This window comes from Culex pipiens, chromosome 3 (assembly GCF_016801865.2).
Source record: "Culex pipiens pallens isolate TS chromosome 3, TS_CPP_V2, whole genome shotgun sequence".
In the NCBI taxonomy this organism is placed as follows: Eukaryota; Metazoa; Arthropoda; class Insecta; order Diptera; family Culicidae; genus Culex; species Culex pipiens.
In genome coordinates, this window is record NC_068939.1 from 175,126,947 (window position 1) to 175,146,702 (window position 19,756).

General features: G+C 39.1%; 2 protein-coding genes across 2 annotated transcripts in view; both read left to right on the top strand.

Moving 5' to 3' along the window:
* The first annotated feature begins 539 nt into the window (after positions 1-539).
* LOC120419224 (uncharacterized) overlaps positions 540-19,756 on the top strand; it is a 45,113-nt gene continuing 25,896 nt past the window's right edge. The window contains exons 1-4 of the mRNA XM_052710016.1: positions 540-1,379; positions 16,873-16,991; positions 17,491-17,621; positions 17,681-18,520. Of these exons, the coding sequence (XP_052565976.1) occupies positions 962-1,379; positions 16,873-16,991; positions 17,491-17,621; positions 17,681-18,520 (1,508 nt within the window). The 5' untranslated portion in view covers positions 540-961. The remainder of the gene's footprint in view (positions 1,380-16,872; positions 16,992-17,490; positions 17,622-17,680; positions 18,521-19,756) is intronic.
* The window catches only part of LOC120419219 (SWI/SNF complex subunit SMARCC2), a 77,667-nt gene continuing 64,040 nt past the window's right edge, over positions 6,130-19,756 (top strand). Inside the window, exon 1 of the mRNA XM_052709820.1 lies at positions 6,130-6,133. The gene's annotated coding sequence lies outside the window, so the exon portion shown is untranslated. The remainder of the gene's footprint in view (positions 6,134-19,756) is intronic.

The following is a 19,756-nucleotide window of genomic DNA, read 5'->3' on the forward strand; positions in this document are numbered from 1 at the left end:
TGTGCTTTTTTTACAGTGCGCAGTTGCTTTGTTTTGGTTCCGTAACGAACAGCTGTTCTTTTGTGCTGGAGCCGAAGTTGACAATTCCTTTTTGTTCTGGTGCCGAAGTTGACAGCTTGTGTTGGCTACCGGCGAGCTGCCTGTATAGTTAGATATAGATGTCGCCCCCTGGATTGAACTCAGCCCAACTGCAGTCGTAGTTGAAACTCAAACTCAGCAAAGTGCGATTTTCAGTTACAGTGTGGTGAGAGGCAACAACGCCCAGTTCCGACGTTCTAGCAGCATTCTAGCAGAAATGTTCCACCGTTCTAGCAGGATTCTGGCAGAACCAACTCTGCTAGAATATTTCGTGACTGGGAGATTTCCACTACGTAATACAAGAACGCTCCCTTTTACCTCGCTTTTGTCTGCAGACTTTAGAATGTAAACACATCTGGCTGGCATCGCTGGTGCCAGAGCTGTCATCGCACTTTTCGTTTTCTACAAAATTTCCAGTGGTGCGACAGAGACGGGGAGCAACATTGATTGTACAAAAAAAAAAGTTTTTTCAAGTCGCGAGCCATTTATTTTTCTAATTGCCAGTGTTTTTGTGTGGCTGTGTCAAAGTTCTACGCCTCTTCGTTGGTGGAAAGAAGGAAGGAAAAGTAATCTTTGTGTGTTTAGATTAGTAAAAAGTTCTGAATTCATGTGATTTTGGCTCGGCTCGGCTTATCAGAGGCAAGCTCCACGAAGAAGGACACGTCCCGTTTGCCAGCAAAAACATCAGCAGATTGAAAGGTCGTAAAAGTGCTGGGAGGGTGATAATGACAGCTTCTGGTGGCAGAAGCAGCTAGTATCGTAGATTTCGGAGTAGTGCTGTAGGGTGTGTGTGTGTGTGGTTTGAGTGTGCCTGACCTTCGGACATAGTGTATGGTACTTCCGGTGCGAGGCAGCATCAACCGGAGCCAGCAGCAAAGTTCCGATGACCTCAGACGAACCGCTAGTCAATTTGGATTTCGAAGAAACCACTACGGAACCAAACTTTCCACAACCACCACCACCAGCGGCAGCAGCAGCCATAACAAAGGCTAGCACGGCAGCTGCATTGTCCCAGGGAACCACGTCGAAAAAGTCCGGCGCAGGAAACGGGGTTCCCCCGAACCATACGGTTGGCCAGGCCCGACATAATGAGATAAGCGTCGATTTGTCGTCGGACTACGAGAAGCAGCGCAGTGTCAACTCTTTGTTGACGACCATCACGGACGAGCAGCAGGGAAACTTCATCTCCGTCATTCCGGAAGTGCACTTTGAGGGCATCACGCTGGATTCCGGAATCGATCGGGAATCGCAGCCGCTGCTGGGCGGCCGGGAGCATGAGATTACCTACAACCAGTTTCCAGGTAAGTGGCGGTGATGAAACCCAACACTTGCAAATCGTAACCTTTCGATATATTGCCGCGAGAGAACGTCACGACACGCTTGAGTCATAAGCGCAGCGCAATGCGTCACACGGCCAGGGTGGGCGCTCAGTCTGGGAGGTTGATGTATTGGCCAATAATCTAGAGTTGTTATTGTTTTTTCAAAACATTCAAATCTTACAAAATTAAAAAAAAAAATGAGTTAAAGAAACGTCCACCCTAAATAAGCTGTCGCAAACCACATCAATGGGCGCCACCGACTGATGAAACTCATCTCCTCTAGCCATTCTCTTGAAGGCAAGTGACTGCTCGTCTTATCAGCAGCGCGCTGCTGCAAACAATCGTTCAGAAATATACTTTTACTTTGCCGTTCCACGCAACTGCTCAATAATAGACTTGTCAAACTGGCTCTGTATTTTTGCTTTTTTGTTTGAGGAAGCAACCTTCAACTTGTGTCGAGTGAGATTCGGACGCGGCGAGTGCAAGTGCAAACGCCACGCTCTGCTCTATGATGTGGCTTCCGAACCTGTCATCGGCAGTCTGTTGTTGGACGAATCCGTACAAGTTTGAAACCACATCGGAGAGCAGTTTGTGTTTGTTCATGATTCATTGACTCACTGGTATGTGGGAAAGAATCTGGCACCGAATTGGGTACGTGATTATTAACTGCTTCGTTCGGGGAATCAGTCGAGCAAATTTTGGAATTGTTGGTAAAACTAGAGGGAAACCGTGCATCAGTCTCAAAAAAGGCAATGGCATGCTATCTTTTGTTTTTGAAAATATACTGATTAAGTAGGTTAAACTATTGATTTATGCCTATTTTAGTTTGTATGTGAATTTTGTGCACACTTATGACACGTAGTACAATTTTACTTTCGAAACACACTTGTGACACGTGCTTTTCAGATTTTTGTTTACATAATTTACTGTATCTTTTAACTGGTGTAACCAAATTAGTTGAAACTTGGAGCGTTTGTTAAGCGATAGTATACGAACTGATTGCTTCAAAGAGTTTTGCTCTAACATTCATAGTTTTGAAATTTTTCATCATCAAACTTTAAAAATCGATTTTCTCGAATAGTACTAAATGGTGGTTGTCACAAGATAGCAGACAACAGACGATTTGTCAATTGTATCTTAATGGGAAATCGTACCCAAAAGACATCACCATGTGAATGGCACCATTCTAAACAACTTGAAGAAGGTATTTTATTTTGCATTTTATAAATTCTGTAACATTTTTAATAGTTGACTAATCTTTTCGCACGCTTCGGCAACAATGCTTTAAAAGGGATCTGTCACTGAATGGGACAGTTCGATATTTGAAAAAAAAAACTTTCTGTCAGTGATCATTTCCAGAAACGAAATTTGATCGCTGACACACAGCGCCCATCACGATCTTCATTGCTTGGCAAACGTAAACACAAAGACGAAACGAAACAAAAATGAAAAAATGAGCACCACTCAAAATGCCGCCCGAACGAGACAAGGTGATCTTTCTCTCGTCTTTCGCCTCTCTCTTCGCTTTGTTTGCTGCGTGGTGACAGAAGTCATTTGAATGCGATCATGGGAGAGATGATGGGAATCTCGGTCAAACGACCGTTCTCTGAACGAATCTATTTCTAGGGGGACCATTTCTGTTATACAACATTATTTATTTTTAGTTTTTTTTTTTTTTCAATAGTGTTCACCGTTGAAAAAATCTCTACAAATTGCTGGTTTTTCAAAAATTGAAAATCAAATTATTCGCTCTACAGCATAGAGGGATGGTGCTATTTTTAGACCACGTTTTCCACTCTTTCTCCATCGAAACCGACTACTTTATCGACTTCATTTTGCTGGGCGAGATAGGACGCCGTCTATTTTTAGACGATGGCTCAGCACTTTTCCACTCTTGCACTAAAAAAAAAACAGACGGCAGCACGATGTAACGCCACGTCCCTATTGCCTTGGCGTTCTCGATTGCGAGGTTCCTACTCGAAACTAAGTGTCCGCAGGCTTGATTGTTGAGGCAATTGCAAACCTCTTTTTACACCTTAGCTTCCCCATCCACCACGGGATTCGAACAGACGACTTTTGGATTGTGAGTCCAACTGCCTACAAGCGACTCCACCGAGACAGGGACCCAGGTAGACGACTCCTACACCTGGACTGAGCTTCGACCTAACCCTTTAGAGGTTAGACCGGGGCCAACATTTACTTCCCCATCCGACGGAAGGCGTGGTAAGACAAATCTCGTCTCGAAAAATACCACCGGGACCTTCTGGGATCGAACCCAGGCCGACTGGGTTAGAGTCAACCACGCTTACCCCTACACCACGGGTCCCGGCCAGCTAATTTTCTATAGACTCTGAGTTTGGTTGATTACCAAAGTTCAATATCTCCATTTTACTCAATGATAGAATTATGGATACTTTTTAAAGATTGAGTAAGAAATTGTTTTCAAAAAATACTGAAATGTTCAAGTTGGCACAATGGCTAAGAGTTATTTATCCTGTTTCTCTGTCACCTGAAAACGTAATCGTTTGTTCGATTGTTTGGTGCTTCTCAACCATTCCGGAAATACGTACATAAAAATAGAGCACAACAATTTTCCTTAACTGCAAGTGAGACCTACTATCGTAGCACTATTAGTAGTAGTACATGTGTCCTCGTTTTGTTGTTGGCTTGTAAAAAGTAAGTTTTGCAAGCACGAATGTCGTCGTCAAGTCTTCTACATACTTAGCTATTAGGGCGACTTGACAGTGTGTTGTTGACAGAAGCAAGTAAAAGTTGCTAGAACATTTCCCTCAATGAATTGGCGCGAAAAGTATCGATTTTCCATTTCGCTTCCCCACATAAAATTATAAGTAGTTATGGATCCATCAAACATCACATAGATTTTTTTCAAACTGCTAAATGCAAGCTTGTAATTAGCTAAAGTTAAAATGCAAGGACTTTCCATCGATTCAACATTCCAATTTCACTACTACTATCTCAACATTGCTCACAATCACATTACAAGGAGTAGCAGTACAAGACATGTGACTTTTTGCATTGCATACCCCTTGCAAAGAAAAACTTTTCTGTCTTGATTTGCAATAATGAATACAAAAAAATATATTAGCAAAATCTCCTATCTAAATTGTCAATATTTTCACGAGAAACACAAGACACAAAACCCTCTGAAGCACGACCAAATTTCGCTTAGCAAAAAAATGAGCGCGGTGACGACTCTCCAAGCTGGTGGTGGCACTTGAGGAAGATCCAATGGTCAAGATATAATGCGGTCCCATTGAAAATGGACGAAACGAGAGAAAATATATTATCGCCACGCACAGCGGTTGGCCGATTGCGATCGCATCGTAGGTAGATACGTGTTTGTTGTCGCCATACAAGAATATTGTCAATTTTACAAATTGTTTGGGTCAGATCAGTATTTAACTCAGTTCACCATAAATCAACTAATTTGGCATCCCTGCTGAAAGTTATGAGCAAGTACATAAAATTGATATTAGGGTAGGGTAGTTATCAATGAGACACTTTTGGTTTTTAAACTTCAACGATTTTTGTATTTTTTTCTTTAGTATATTTCAAAGAACTTTTTGTTGCATTTTCTTTCTTTTAGTTTGTTCTAACATTGACCAAAATATGAGATCGATCTGACGTCTACAGTCAGAGTTATTCAACTGTCTCATTGTAGACGCACTTGGCAGGAACAATGAGACAGCTGGGGAACAATGAGACACTCTACAAAAATCATTACTTTTCTAGTAAAACATCATGCTTTTATATTGTTCCATTGCAGGTGACTTGCTTTGAATATATTCAAGCAATTTTGTCAACATGAAACTTCAATTTACAAAAGTTATACTAAAAAGTATTTAAATTTTGTAAAATCCATATATTTTATCAAATAACTTTATATTTTTGGTTAAATGAAGTTCAAACTCAATAAATATGCCAAAAATCACTTCTTATTCATGTTTTGAAAGATTTCCACAGATTTTGAAAAGTTTAATGAAGAAAAATCAAAGTGTCTCATTGTTACCCATGGGTAGAAAAGAGTGGGGAACAATGAGACAGCCCTGGATTCTGGGTATATTCTAAATTTTGGTCAAACCCAATAAAAGGACATTGTAGCCCAACTTATGCCCTGTAAAATGACGAAAGAAATTTGGAGACATATTAGTTTTTGTGTTAATGGCAGCCTATGAGCGAAAATGTAATTTTTAGTCATAATTTACTATTACACCCCAGAATCAAACATGTATGAATAACTTTACAAAGGAGCATCCATAACCAAAGCCACAATTATAGCAGACGTTTATCTAGTAGACACACCTTTCCCCCAAATATGAGCCTGATTGGTTGAAACTACGTCTTGTGAGAGCCATTTTATCATTGTTCCCCGTGTCTCATTGATGACTACTCTACCCTACTTTTAAAATAATTTTTAGAAACCCAAAACTTTTTTTTATTTTGTGCACTATTTGATAGCTATCATTTCTGAAATTAATAAGTTTTGAGAATCTGGGAACACTGTATTGAGATATCAAGGCTTAGTGAAAAGCATCGTTTTTCGAAGCTGAAAGTTGAATCAGAATTTAAAACTTTTCTCTCCATTTTTTATAGTATTTTCCCCCTTGTTTAGGTCATTTCGATCAATTTTTGTAGTAAAGGCACGCTCTCTTATTCCAACCTGTATTGTCAGCAGGAATACCATCGGGTCGGGGGGTTTAAAATCTTAAAAGCTAGGTATTTTTTTGACCATGATTTTCTATTTTCTATAGTTTTCTGTTTTTTTTATCCACTCTCAGTCCGCTAATTTTCCGACTACTTAAACTAGTTTAGTTTGTCTAGTTTGTTTTCCACTTTATTTGCTAAGATTTTCGGTTAGTTAATTTAGCAAAAAAAAACCAACGAGGATTTTTTGTATTTTCCCACGTTGTTATTTTGATACAAAAAAGCAGAAAATATCACAAAAGTTTTTCTCAAATATTTAAAATGGAAGCAATAGTTTCCACTATATCGCGAGTTGCATAAAAACAGATGACACTGAGAAAAAAACACATTTTCCACAAATTTGAAATTTTAAGTGGATGTAACCAGCAGTTCGATCTACAAAGTAAAAAAATTGCGGAACATTTTCTTATCTTTTTGAAATGATTTTTTTTAAGTTTTGCTTTTCATTCAAAACGTGTTTTTAAATTACAAAAAAAAACTCACTTTAAAGTGCCTTTAACTTAAAAACTGGGAACTTTATCAAAAAGGCTGTTCAACCAATTCCGATGCAAATTCAATTTTACATCTCTAAAAAGTGATTTTAAATTTTTTATTGAAAATATTTTTGATTTTTTTTTTGAAAGGTTTTTTGTACCATAAACTCTAGCTTCTGCTTTTTTAGTCCCCAACATATTATAAAAATTGGAAATTAAAACCAACCAATTTACTGTTCGCCAAAAGTAGAGAGTATTGTTATCGACCATTGATTTTTTTTATTATTTTTTGCAAGAATGAAAAATTTGTGGCTTTTGAGAATCTGGAGTTGAAGTCAAGAAATCTTGAGAAAGTTGAAGGCGAAATTGTCATTTTTTCATAATTATGAAAGGAAATTGTTTAGGGAGTCGATGCGGTTGTATCCATCCAGAAACTGTCTAAATTGTTTGATTCCTTTCGAAACCCTACTGTTTTAGTGAAAATCTTATCTGTTTGTTGGATAAGCTTCGCTAGAATTAGCGTTTTTTTTTTCGCTGGGCCAGGAAGAGCTGCAGGATTCCAAAACCAACCAGCGAATTTTACTACGACATCGCAGAATGACACTCTCGCAGCAGTTCTTCGTCACCCGTGAAAAGGAAAAACCTCTTCTTACAGATCGAAACTTGAAAACACACTCAATTTTCCAGCAAAAAAAAGTCAAAAACTAGACGAAATAAAAAACATACCACTGATTATAAAACAGTTCATTTACCAGTAAGAAAAAAGTCATGCTTGTGCTTGAACAGCATCCTACTTTGTAGATGTAAACAAAGTGGGATCATTCGAAAATCACGTTACGCATTCTCTCTATTCATCTCCCAGTTTTTAATAAATACAAAATAAAATGGAAAAACTCAGATTTTTTTCCGCATGACTATTTTTTCCAAAAATCCTAATTATATCCTACACAGAAAAAAAGTAAAATTTTGGAATGTTGAAAATTTGGTAGGTAGGTAGGTAGGTAGGTAATATTACCTCTTTTTTGAATAATATTACATAAACAATGTGTAAAAATGTGAACCTGATGAATATTCATCAAAAACTGATGAAAATTCATCATTTTCTGGGGTAAAATTAATCATTTTTTTAGACGCAAAACCTGTCACCATTTCCTGATGAATATTACCATCATTTTTTTTCTTGTGTACAACTTTGCCGAAAACATTAATTCGATCAGAAACAGATTTCCTTATACATATTCACATGTCCAATTCGTATGATCAGCCCGCAAATTTGTACAAAATGCATACACAGCAAAAAATCCGATGGTAAAATCGCATGCAAAAGCACATCACCTTCGTCAAAATAAACACTTAATATTACACACTGCACGTACAATTTTTGCAAACACAAAAAAAAAATTTGCAACCGACGGGATTCAAACCCAGCACCAACAGTGAGGACTGGTGCCTTAGCCCACTCGGCCATCAGGATAAACGCATATATCAGCTTGTCATTTTGGCCAAGTAGGTTACCCATACTGATGGGCTACATATTTCATGGCTTAAAATTACATAAAAATGCATAAAATAATGCAATATTTATTTACACCCAGCACTTTTACACGCAGCTGGATTACTACTTTTTTAGCTGTGTAGAAAATTTTTATTCAAAATAAAAAATCGTAAAAAGTTGATTTGCCAAAGCAAGCTTTTTATCTAAAGCTGTAGACATGTTTATGACAAGGTTTTATTTATGACAGAATTAAAAAAATAGCTATACATTCAAATAACCATAAAATATTAAATTAAATAGATAAGGAATGAAGACTCGAATGAAAAATAATAGAGTAAAATAAAAATTAAGTACAGCAAGACAAAATAATACAAAAACTAGAAGCAAAACATAAAACAAAAGAAATTAAGTCTTTCGAAAATAAAGTGATAGCAGAGAGGTCTGAAAACGAATAAAAATCATAAAAAAAACAAAATCAGACAAGAAAAAAAGATTTTAATTACAAAGGATAAGTTGAGATATTCAACGCATAAATCCACACTTTTCCGTGCCCAAAAAGCCTTCCGCTGTCTGGCTACCACCCCCAACAACAAAACCCACCCCTCCCCTCGTTGGCCCACACCCACTCTCTTCCGTTCTTTCCACCCGCCTCCCACGATTGTTAACCGAATGCAGCACACAAACATACACACACACACACTCTCGTGTGAAAATATCGAACTTCCCCCCGAAGTCGTTTTTCGCCGTGGCTTGCTTCGTCGTCGTCGTCGTCGTCGTCGGAACAACAACAATAGCTTTTATTTTTCTACGTTTTTCTTTCTTAGTTTTGGCAAGTGAAGTGTGTGTTTCTTCGTCGTCGCCGTCAGTCAGTCGAAATTTTCACTTTCGTGTGATAAGCAGCAGCAGCAGCGAGTAGTAGGCGCCGTGCTTTTTTTCAGCCGTGCTTTTTCTCGGACTCGGACTTGGTGTGCTGTGCCTTGTCCTTAAGTGCAGTTGCATTTGCTGTTGTTGTTGTTGTTGTGGGTGGTGGGTTGCTCAGTTTTTCCTCGCAAGTCGACCAACATGGAAGCTAGAACAGAGTCTGTCTAATGTTCGCGGTCTGTCGGGCAGTGGCAAGAAGAAGTTGTGTTTTTTTTTCGTGTGTGTGTTTGTGCAGTATGGTGGCTCTCGACGTTCAAGATCAAGTTCAAGGATTATCCGGGCTGCCGGTCAGCGTCACGCTCCATCGAATGCCTGTGCACTAATTAGTGTGTCGCAAGTTCTCGAGAAGAAGCCAAAGCAAGAAGGAATTTGTCAGCTTTTCATGGCTGCCACGTACCCTCCAAAAGCAGCAGCGTTGGCAGCAGAACCAACGAATGGAAAAACTAAAGCAGGATCTGAGCATTTTCATCCTCGACGATAGCAATGTACACCAAACCACTTCCCCGGCAGGTCCTTTGGCCGCCCTCGGCAAAGGACTCAGCAATGGCGTCGTGGCAGAGCAGCACGACTCACCCCTGCGAATCTCCTTCACGCCCCCACCGATAAGGCCACTGCTGAGGGGTGTCGTCCCGTCGTCGACGACACCCCCGCCGCTAACCCTGAACCGGATCGTTCCGATCGGGTCGGCGGCGGATGACTACTATGCGGGCGGGTCCGATCAGCTGATCATCATCGATACCAGCACCAACGGAACGGATGCCATACAGCTGAATCATGTGGCGTCGTCGGTGTTGCCCCCCGGAATCGACTCCAACCACAACGAGTTCCTGATCTGCGACGAGGACTACTTTCCGAATAATGAAATTCCAGGTACAAATTGTCTTACACTATGTACTAGCTGAAAATACCCAAAGAAGTGCTGGAAGCATGCAAACACGTAGATAAAAAAAACACGTGTATAAGACAGGCCGACCTGGTTTGCGCTCGAGCCGGGTTGGGTGGCAAAGGTACCTTCAACACAATCGAACACGTTGCAGTGTGTCGCACTAAAATTAGCTGGTGGACATCCGCTGCTAGTTATAGTTCTTGCCCGTGCAAAACGAAGTCACCGCAAGTGGAGTGTTTAACCTTTGATCGACCCGTGTGGACGGTTTATTGATTGTGATGTCTGACTCTAAAAAGTTTGCAGAATTATTATTGAAAAGTACCGTCAATGACTTTTTCTTTATATTGCAAAATGCTTTTTAAAAAAAAAAAATGTCAAAAAATAACTTTTTTTTGGAAGAAGCCAACAAGTTAAATTTAATGAGTAAACCAACTTTTTGCAATGAACAGTACAATGAGAATTATTCTTTGTACAAATTGAGGGCGCACTCTTTCTGGTCGAGTAACGAGAAATGAGTCAACAGTAAGACGTATTGTGTGCACCATTTTAAGACGGAATTGCCCCAATGTTTCAAATGATTGTGCAATACTGGATTGTCCGAATACAATTTCAGCAGATATTAGTTAAAAGTTCACGTACAAATTGATGTAAAATCAATCCTTAGCGTACCCATAAAATAAACATGTACCGTTACTTTAAATTATAATAAAAAAAAATATTTCAAAAAAAAAACAGGGCAGAACCGAAGTCATCGAAGTTTGAAATGACAAAGTAATTTGTACAAAAGTTGTTGTCGCTAGAGCATCCAAAGCCGGAGGCGGAGCTGTTGAAAATAAACTAATAACTAAATTTAAACTTATACACTGCATATGTTCGCATAAATGTCCGATATGCAAAAATATCAAGCTAAGAAAAAGGCTAGAGAATTGGTAAAAAAAAACTGGATGTCTTCCAGACTTCTAGAGAGTACTGAATATTTTAGGTTTTTTTTCTGAAAGAGCACTTGATTTTGAACCAAACTGCTTCATTAAATCAAAAATGATTAAAATTCACATAGGACATTCATGAGAACAGGGCAGTACACACCCTTACCCCACAAGGGAAGCATCAAGGGAGAAAAAAATAAATTTATGAAAAAAAAACTTCAAATTTCAATGCAATTTTAGGTGCATTTACAATCTTTTTTTATTTTGTAATATTTTTGAACTAATGATTGAAACCCGACTGCAGTGTTGTAAAACACATTTTTGCAATTCCGCTGTGAAACTGTCAACTTTTCCTGTCCTCCTGGAGAAACGAAACGGCCTGCTTTTACCTACCGAAAATAACAGAATGGAAAAATTATTTTCAATACCAGTGCTGAAAAGTTCTATCTTTCAGCACTGAAATGGGTACTGAAAAGTTGAACATTTCAAAACTTGTGTCGAAAAGTAACATTTTTCATTTTTTTTGTTTTGAGCGGTGAATTTACTTAAGGGGTTATATATATTAGGATGTAACAAAAATGACTTTTTGGCGGACATTCAGGGGTTTGTTCCGGTGGGCATACTGAGCCTAAATCCCAAATATGAGCTTGATTGGACGTAACAGGAGCTGGCGCTCCGCCCTTCAATTTTAAATGTGATTTAACCCGTAAAAAAGATTTTTTTCAAAAATGTCACTTTTTGAGGCATTTTGGCCACCAATGCGTTCACCAAAAACATCACTGGCGTGTAGGCCAGATCCTTGCGCATCTTTTGGTATATATAACATTGAAGTTTGGAGCATCCTGGAGCTCGGTACAGACCTTCAAAATTTGGTATTTTTTTCGAAAAATCGGCCCCGGCAAAAAAGATATGCGTCGCCATTTGATTTTGCTGGGACCGGCATTTACAATCTTTTTTTATTTTGTAATATTTTTGAACTAATGATTGAAACCCGACTGCAGTGTTGTAAAACACATTTTTGCAATTCCGCTGTGAAACTGTCAACTTTTCCTGTCCTCCTGGAGAAACGAAACGGCCTGCTTTTTTTTTTTTTTTTTTGATTTTTCGAAAATATGCCAAACTTTGAAGGTCTGTATCGAGCTCCAGGATGCTCCAAACTTCAATGTTATATATACCAAAAGATGCGCAAGGATCTGGCCTACACGCCAGTGATGTTTTTGGTGAACGTATTGGTGGCCAAAATGCCTCAAAAAGTGACATTTTTGAAAAAAATCTTTTTTTACGGGTTAAATCCCATTTAAAATTGAAGGGCGGAGCGCCAGCTCCTGTTACGTCCAATCAAGCTCATATTTGGGATTTAGGCTCAGTATGCCCACCTGAACAAACCCCTGAATGCCCGCCAAAAAGTCATTTTTGTTACACTCTAATATATATGTAAATCGGCAAAAATGTCAGAGGTTGGTTTGAGCACACACTTAACTTTTTTCAAAATCTGTTTTCAGGGCATTAAAAAATACATTTCCATCTATTGACAAAACAAATTTGAAGACATTTGGTTGTATCTTTGCCGAGATATAGCTATTTGAAGTAAGCAGTTTCAAAAAACGGGTGCCACGATATCTCAACATGTGTGCATGACGGAGGCCGATTTTCAAAAAGATTGTTAAAAAAAAGATAAAAATATTTATCCGTTTTTCATATAAAAAATCGCCAGTTTTTGATTTTTGTAATTTTTTAAAATTCAAAATTTTAAAATCGGGCTTCGTCATGCACACGGGACATATCTTGGGAGTCTTCACCCAAAATTTCAGCCAATTTGGTCCGTCCCATCTCGAGATATCGTGGCACCCGTAAATCAACTTGGTGTTCAGAGAAAAACGCTCTCAAAGTTTGACAGCTCGCTTTGCGCATGGCAAAATTCTGAGCTTAAATCGTCTCTAACTCAGTTAAATCATGAAATATCTTCATGAAACTTTTAGGATTGATTGAAAATCATCTTTTAAGTTGATTTAATAAATTTTCTGTAATATGAAATTTTGTGATTTTCTACATGTATGTAACCCCTTAACAAATGAAACTAAATTCAAAAGGCGTTTTTCGGAATTGCAAAAAAAAAATGCTAGCAACTTGTTGCAAAACATGTTTTTTTCAGCACTTGTCGTATTTATCCAACTCGGTAAACTTCGTTTAATAAAAGTACGAATCGTGTAGAAAAAATCTACTTTTTGCAACTTGTTGCATAAACTACTCTTTCCATGCATTTTGAATTTAAATGTTAAAATTCTGGCTAGTTATTTGAATTTTTATGTCATTTTTTTGTATCGAAAGTAATACATACAGTTATAAGTGCTGAAAAGCTGAACTTTTCCGCACTCAAATGTATGCTGAAATAGTAGTTTATGCAACAACCCAGTGAGAATTTTGACTCGAGCCTCGCGTCGATTCTGGCTTGACACCGAGCCAAATCGACTCAGAGAATACACTCTAGAATCGATTATCCAAAGTCCCCGGAAAAAAAAACTTCGGATAATCTAATCTTCGGATAAGGGAGCGTTCTTCTATCACGTAACGCAGTTGGTGGGCAGGGGGTTGAAGGGCGGGGAACGTACTCCATACAAATTTTTAAAATTTGTATGGAAATTATGTTACATGGGGGGTTTAAAAAAAATTGCGTTACGTAATAAAAGAACGCTCTATAATCTAATAACCAATATTTTTTTCGTTTGCTTTTTTGATCGTCTGGTATAAGTATGAGTTAAAATTTTTAAGCAAGGGTCCTGATTGCTCCAAAACGACACATTCACTCGCGATCTTTAGCGACAAAAAACTGCTCTGAATGTTTCTTACCGTTTTTCGCTTCCACGCCAATCGCTACAGAATACTCTCTCTTTGCTCTCCCTCTCACTTAAATCGGGTAGTAAAGCGAATGGTTCAGAGAGACCGATTGAGTTATGTCGCTCAGTCGCTGAGTCGAAATAGTTTGCGATCGGCTTTGTTGTACTCAGTTATTAAACTGCTTAAATCTTTGTTATAAAAAATGTTTTGCAATTTTGTTGATAACACGACATCAAAGACACATTTATAAGCAATTTCCATCATGCCAAATACAAATTTACGGCAAACTGTGGTGGTGCGGGCCAAAAGAGTGCCGAGCTGGTATGTTGTTAGATTCTCTCTTCTCTGAACGTATTCGTGTGTGACGGGTCGACGGACGGAGTGGGCAAAGAAATTCACGAAGTATTTGTGTCGCTGGCAGCCTGAGAGTAGTGTTCGCTCGTGTACGGTTGCGAGCTCCAGTCGGCAAAGATTAACTCGGTGATGAGTGAGTGATTTCAGATCTTTGAACCGAAAATCAGGACCCTTGTTTTTAAGTTTAAGATGGTGGCCAAAAAATTGGAAAAATGCAGAATTCGAATTCAATGTTGAAAGTAAAAAAACGAAATAGTAGTTTATGCAACAAGTTGCAAAAAGAGGATTTTTTCAGCACTAGTCGTACATTTATCCAACGAGGTTCACCGAGTTGGATAAATACGAAGAGTGGTGAAAAAAACATGTTTTGCAACGAGTTCCATACAACACTTTTTGCAATTCCAAAAAACACACACTGAGTGAAATTTTATGTCAAATTTTCATGTATTTTGTCAGTAAATCGTTTAAATAAAAAAAAAATATGAAAAGTGTTACTTTTCGAAACAAGTGCTGAATAGTTTAACTTTTCAGCACCCATTTGAGTGCTGAAAAGTAGAACTTTTCAGCATTTATTTTGAAAAGTGTTGCTATTCGATTCTGTTAATTTTGGTACAGAAAAGTAGGCTATTTCGTCGTTCAAGAATGACAGGAAAAGTAAGTAGTTTCACGACGGAATTGCAAAAACTTTTTTTTTGTTCATGGTTTGATTACCTGTTCCATAGAAACCATCGGTAAATCAAAACATCGGATAATAGACGCTTTGGATAAACGAGTCTGGACCGTATCTCAGCAAGAGAGACTCTGCCGAGTTGCATGCATACTGAGCTGATTTTTTTTTAAATTCCGAAAAACACGTTTTATTGGAATTTTATGTCAAATAATCAATCCATCGTTAAAATATTTTGTTTAAATAATTTTGATGCTTATAAGCAAAGGAAGCGTTCTTTCATTACGTAACGCAGTTAGGGGAGGGGTGAAAGGGCAAACATTATTCAGACGTTATTCAGAAAAAGTATTTCAACTAGCTTAATCGGTTGTCATGTTGCGGATAATCAAAACTCAGTTCGAAGGAAATTGCAATGAAACCAATTGATAGTGGTGCCGTCATTTTCGGTTACGGTTTGTTGCAAAACTACTGAATGCCCAAATTCAAATTTTAACCGTTGCTGTTGGCGATTGAAAGAAAAAAGACTCAAGTCTGTTTGCCTATGGAGTTTCTTCCAACATAGCTGTGAAATTATTCAAAAATTGGTACCTTCTAATCACCTAGCGCCGTAAAGCGTACCAAAGCGTTCAAATTACACGGCCAACGTTCTAAATGCATGCGACCGAAATGCTATCAAGCTACCACCAACCGTGAAAGTAACGTGTTTTGAATAACCTGCTTGGTCGTAATCTTTGAGTACACACGAAAAATCGCACACAACTAGGTTATCACAGGTTATGTACTGTGTACTTTTTCCGCTCGCATCGCACTTTTGAACTGCCATAAATTTTCGGCGACTCCGGTCGTCGTTTTCGATCCGGTTTTGAACCATACCTTTATCCTTAACATGTCATCAAGTGTTGGCGCAAAAATAACTTATGGGAAATTTATGGCAAACCGGAAGCTTGGCTGCTTTGCCTTTGAAAGCTGAAATCGGGGTTAGTGCGTCCATCCCGGGAATTCCCGGGACAAAAATCCCGGGATTTTTTCAAAACCGGGAATTCCCGAATCCCGGGATTTTTCATATTTTGTCCCGGGAATTCCCGAAATTGAAAAGATATCAAATTTTGGTCTAGAAATTGAGATTTGATTGTGGAAATTAGTAATCGATAAGCATTTTAAAGCATTAAAATTTTTATTCGGCATATGACAACATTAATTTGGCAGGGAAAATTGTTAAAATTTTTGTTTACAGATCCGCAAAATGCTTTGCGCCTTAGATATTTTCTACTAAATTTTATTTATTTAAAAAAAGACTTATTATTATATTCACGTTCATTAATGACTTTAAACTTGAAAAAAGCATAATATTTTAAAAATTATTTAACTTTTCATCATAAACCGGCATCTGGAGCAAATCAGGAAAAAGTAACGAATTAAGACAGCTGTTTAAGCTAATTTGTTTTTGAATAATGTTCTGATTGTTTTGATTGATTTCGATTACAACAGGAACAGATCAAAACAATTAGTACACAAATTTCCAAATTTATTGCTCTAAAATCTTCTGTACCTATTCAGACTGTAGTCCCGATTATCCCCAGTTGGTAGTTGATTGGTAGTGACTTAAAGATAATTTTTAAAATATGTTTTTAAATATAAAACATAAAATTCGAAACTTATCCAAAGTGTTACATTGTCTGGTATAATTTTATTTCTTGTTGTTTTAGACACTTTCAATGAAATTGTATAAGCTTTTGTAGTTATATTATATAAATAAAAAAATAAAAGAAATATATTCAAAATTCTGGTTCAATTAAATTCCAAAGCACATCAAAGAACACATTTTTTAAATTGTGTTTTACACTATCTAAAGACTGCTGTCCATGTTCAGATTGAAGTGTAGCTTATCACCATTAACAGTTTTGAGCTAATTCTATGATTTAAGCTAGAAAAACGTAACAAATATAATGAAAACATAGATTTTATGACTGCTGCAAAAATTTCCCGGGATCCCGGGAATTCCCGGGATTCAAAAAATATTTTTCCCGTTTCCCGGGAAATTCAAAACGACGGGAAAATTGGACGCCCTAATCGGGGTAGACCATCTTCTCACTTTCAAGGTTTCTTGATTACTAACTGTTTAAATAATGAAGAAAATTGAATTTTAAAACAATCTGTCCATTCTAATAAATGCAAATTCTATCTTCCCCTTAGATGATCCCCACTTCAGCGACCTGGTCTACTCGGCCGAAATCGCCATCGATGCCGGCATCTACCCGGAACGGATCTACCAGGGCAGCAGTGGATCGTACTTTGTCAAAAACCCCGCCAATGTAAGTTCACGAAGATCATACATTTTCAAGTTTTTCCATCAATCCGCTCCTATTCGTGCCACGGGAAGGCTTCCGCACCAACGAGATCCCCCTGGGGGAAGGCCTCCATTCCCACAGCGAAACACCGACGAGCGAACAGTAAACGAAGAAAGTGATTCCCATCCAGCTCATTACATTAAGTGGCCATCCTTCCTTCCCCCGCTCTGGCGGGGTGGTGAGGTGGTGTCCATTTCCGGACAGCGCGAAATATGGTTACAATTCGCCTAATTGTTTTCTTTTCTATATATTTTTTTTGCTTCGCGTCAAACGGAAATGGAGACCCTCAGGGGCAGCTTAATGTATTGAGTTTGGGTGCTCCTGGGGTGTACGCTCTGATTAAGTATTCAAGAGTGGACATTGGTATTAATCACACAGAACGTTCATCTTTTATGTTGCCTTTAAATGTGATATTTTGACGTAACAAGCAACTTAAAGGGATCCCCTTCTTGTCACGTTACAGAAAGTGGTAGCAGTCTTCAAACCGAAGGACGAAGAACCTTACGGTCGACTCAACCCGAAATGGACCAAATGGATGCACAAGTTGTGCTGTCCGTGCTGTTTCGGGCGGGCATGTCTCATCCCAAATCAAGGGTAAGTCTAGTGTCAATGTTTAAATTGTCCCCTCTAACAAAACGCCCTCTTCGTTGTAGCTACATTTCGGAAGCCGGAGCTAGCCTGGTAGACCAGAAGCTAAACCTCAACATCGTACCAAAAACACACGTCGTTCGGCTCGTGTCCGAGACGTTCAACTATCCGCGGATCGACCGGCAAAAAGCACGTATAAAGAGAACCATCAAGGAACGAATACCGGCGGCCCGGTTCAACCGGATGAGTCTGCCACCCAAGACCGGTTCCTTCCAGCTGTTTGTCGACGGCTACAAGGACGCCGACTACTGGTTGCGACGATTCGAGCAGGAACCGCTGCCGACGCGACTCCAGCAAAAGTTCCAGCTCCAGTTCGAGCGCCTAGTTGTGCTGGATTACATCATCCGGAACACCGACCGCGGCAACGACAACTGGCTCATCAAGTACGAACAACCAACGATAGTGCCCCAAAGCAACGGAAGCACCCCAAGCGGAATGCCCCGGAGTAACAGCCGCCTCGAAATGGCCGAAAACACCGACTGGAACCTGGTGCAGCTGCCCGAGATCAAAATCGCCGCAATCGACAACGGACTGGCCTTCCCGTTCAAGCATCCGGACTCGTGGCGCGCCTATCCGTACCACTGGGCATGGCTCCCGCAAGCCAAGAACCCGTTCAGCCAGGACATCAAGGACCTCATACTGCCCTCGCTGTCCGATCAGAACTTTGTCGAGGAAATGTGCAACGAACTGTACGAGCTGTTCAAGCAGGACAAGGGCTTCGACCGGGGTCTCTTCGAGCGGCAAATGTCTGTGATGCGCGGCCAGATACTGAATCTGACCCAGGCCCTCAAGGACGGCAAGAGTCCGGTGCAGCTGGTGCAGATGCCGGCCGTGATCGTCGAACGGTAAGTACAGATTTTCGAACGTTTTTATTTTGGGATTTTTTTTTACTTTGTTTTTTGACTGCTCTCTTAATATTTTAAAATTTATGCATAAGTAAAATTTCAAAATCCGGTTTGGTCAACCACGCAAAGAGAGTCTTGAAACACTCTAAACTTCAGCTAATTTTGTCTATTCTGTCCCGAGATATCGTGGCACCACTTTTTTAGAATCCTTCATTAAAAATTTAACGGTTAATTTAAATGATCTGAAACTCCCCACAGCAATATTAAATTCACCACAACCAAGTTCGAATTGCGCGCAAATTTTATAATGTGTTGAAAAAACTTTCAGAAATGATACAAACACATAGTTTAAGTTATAAACGCAAATATTCGTCAGAGCTAGGTGTTCAATAGGGTGCATTTTCATAACTCCTGAATTCTTGTTCTTTAATTCATGTTACCGGTTCAATTTTAACAAAAAATATTTTTCAGATACTTTCACATTATTTTCGAGGAAAAATCTCGCAAACATTCTTGCTTACTCGAAAGAAACGAACCTACATATTTTTTCCATGAATTCATCATAAAATACTTGAAAAAACTTATGTTAAAAATTCGAGGTGAACGGAGCAACAATTCAATTCTTGTTCGACAATAATTCAATTCTTGTCATACAAGAATTCAATTCATGTCGAGCAAGAATGATTTATAGCGAACAAAAATTCGTGCTATAATCGGATTTGACAGATGTTTGTGTACATTTACGTTATTTGTTGATTTTGCTTCAAACCTGGTCGACGGAGGACACGCAACAGTAATGAAGAAGGTGGGTAAAAACGCACCCCGGTACGGGCGAGTGTGTCCGCTTGAGGATATTCTGTCGGTTCCAAAAACGCCAAGTGCCGGACCGAGGCGGATGCAAGTTTGTTCCGAGCAGCTGGGTCGACGACGGAGTTTCCCGGTTCTGGGAAGGGTCCAGCGAATCATTGTGTAGAATGGCTGGGAACACGAATGAGAGCGTTTCGTTGGTCCCGATTACAAATTAAACGGTGTTATTGCTCTAGCCACCATTAAGGATCATTTTCGAGAATTGCACTGCCGTTCTACGCATAATTGTCCCATGTTCAAAAAAGTGCAACTGAGAAAAACGCGATTGAAGTTTTTCGACCGATTTCTGTGTTTCTACGCATAATTGTCCCGTGGGTTCCTATTCGCCCTATGTGTCCCTAATCACCCCAGTTAGCAGTTTATCACCTT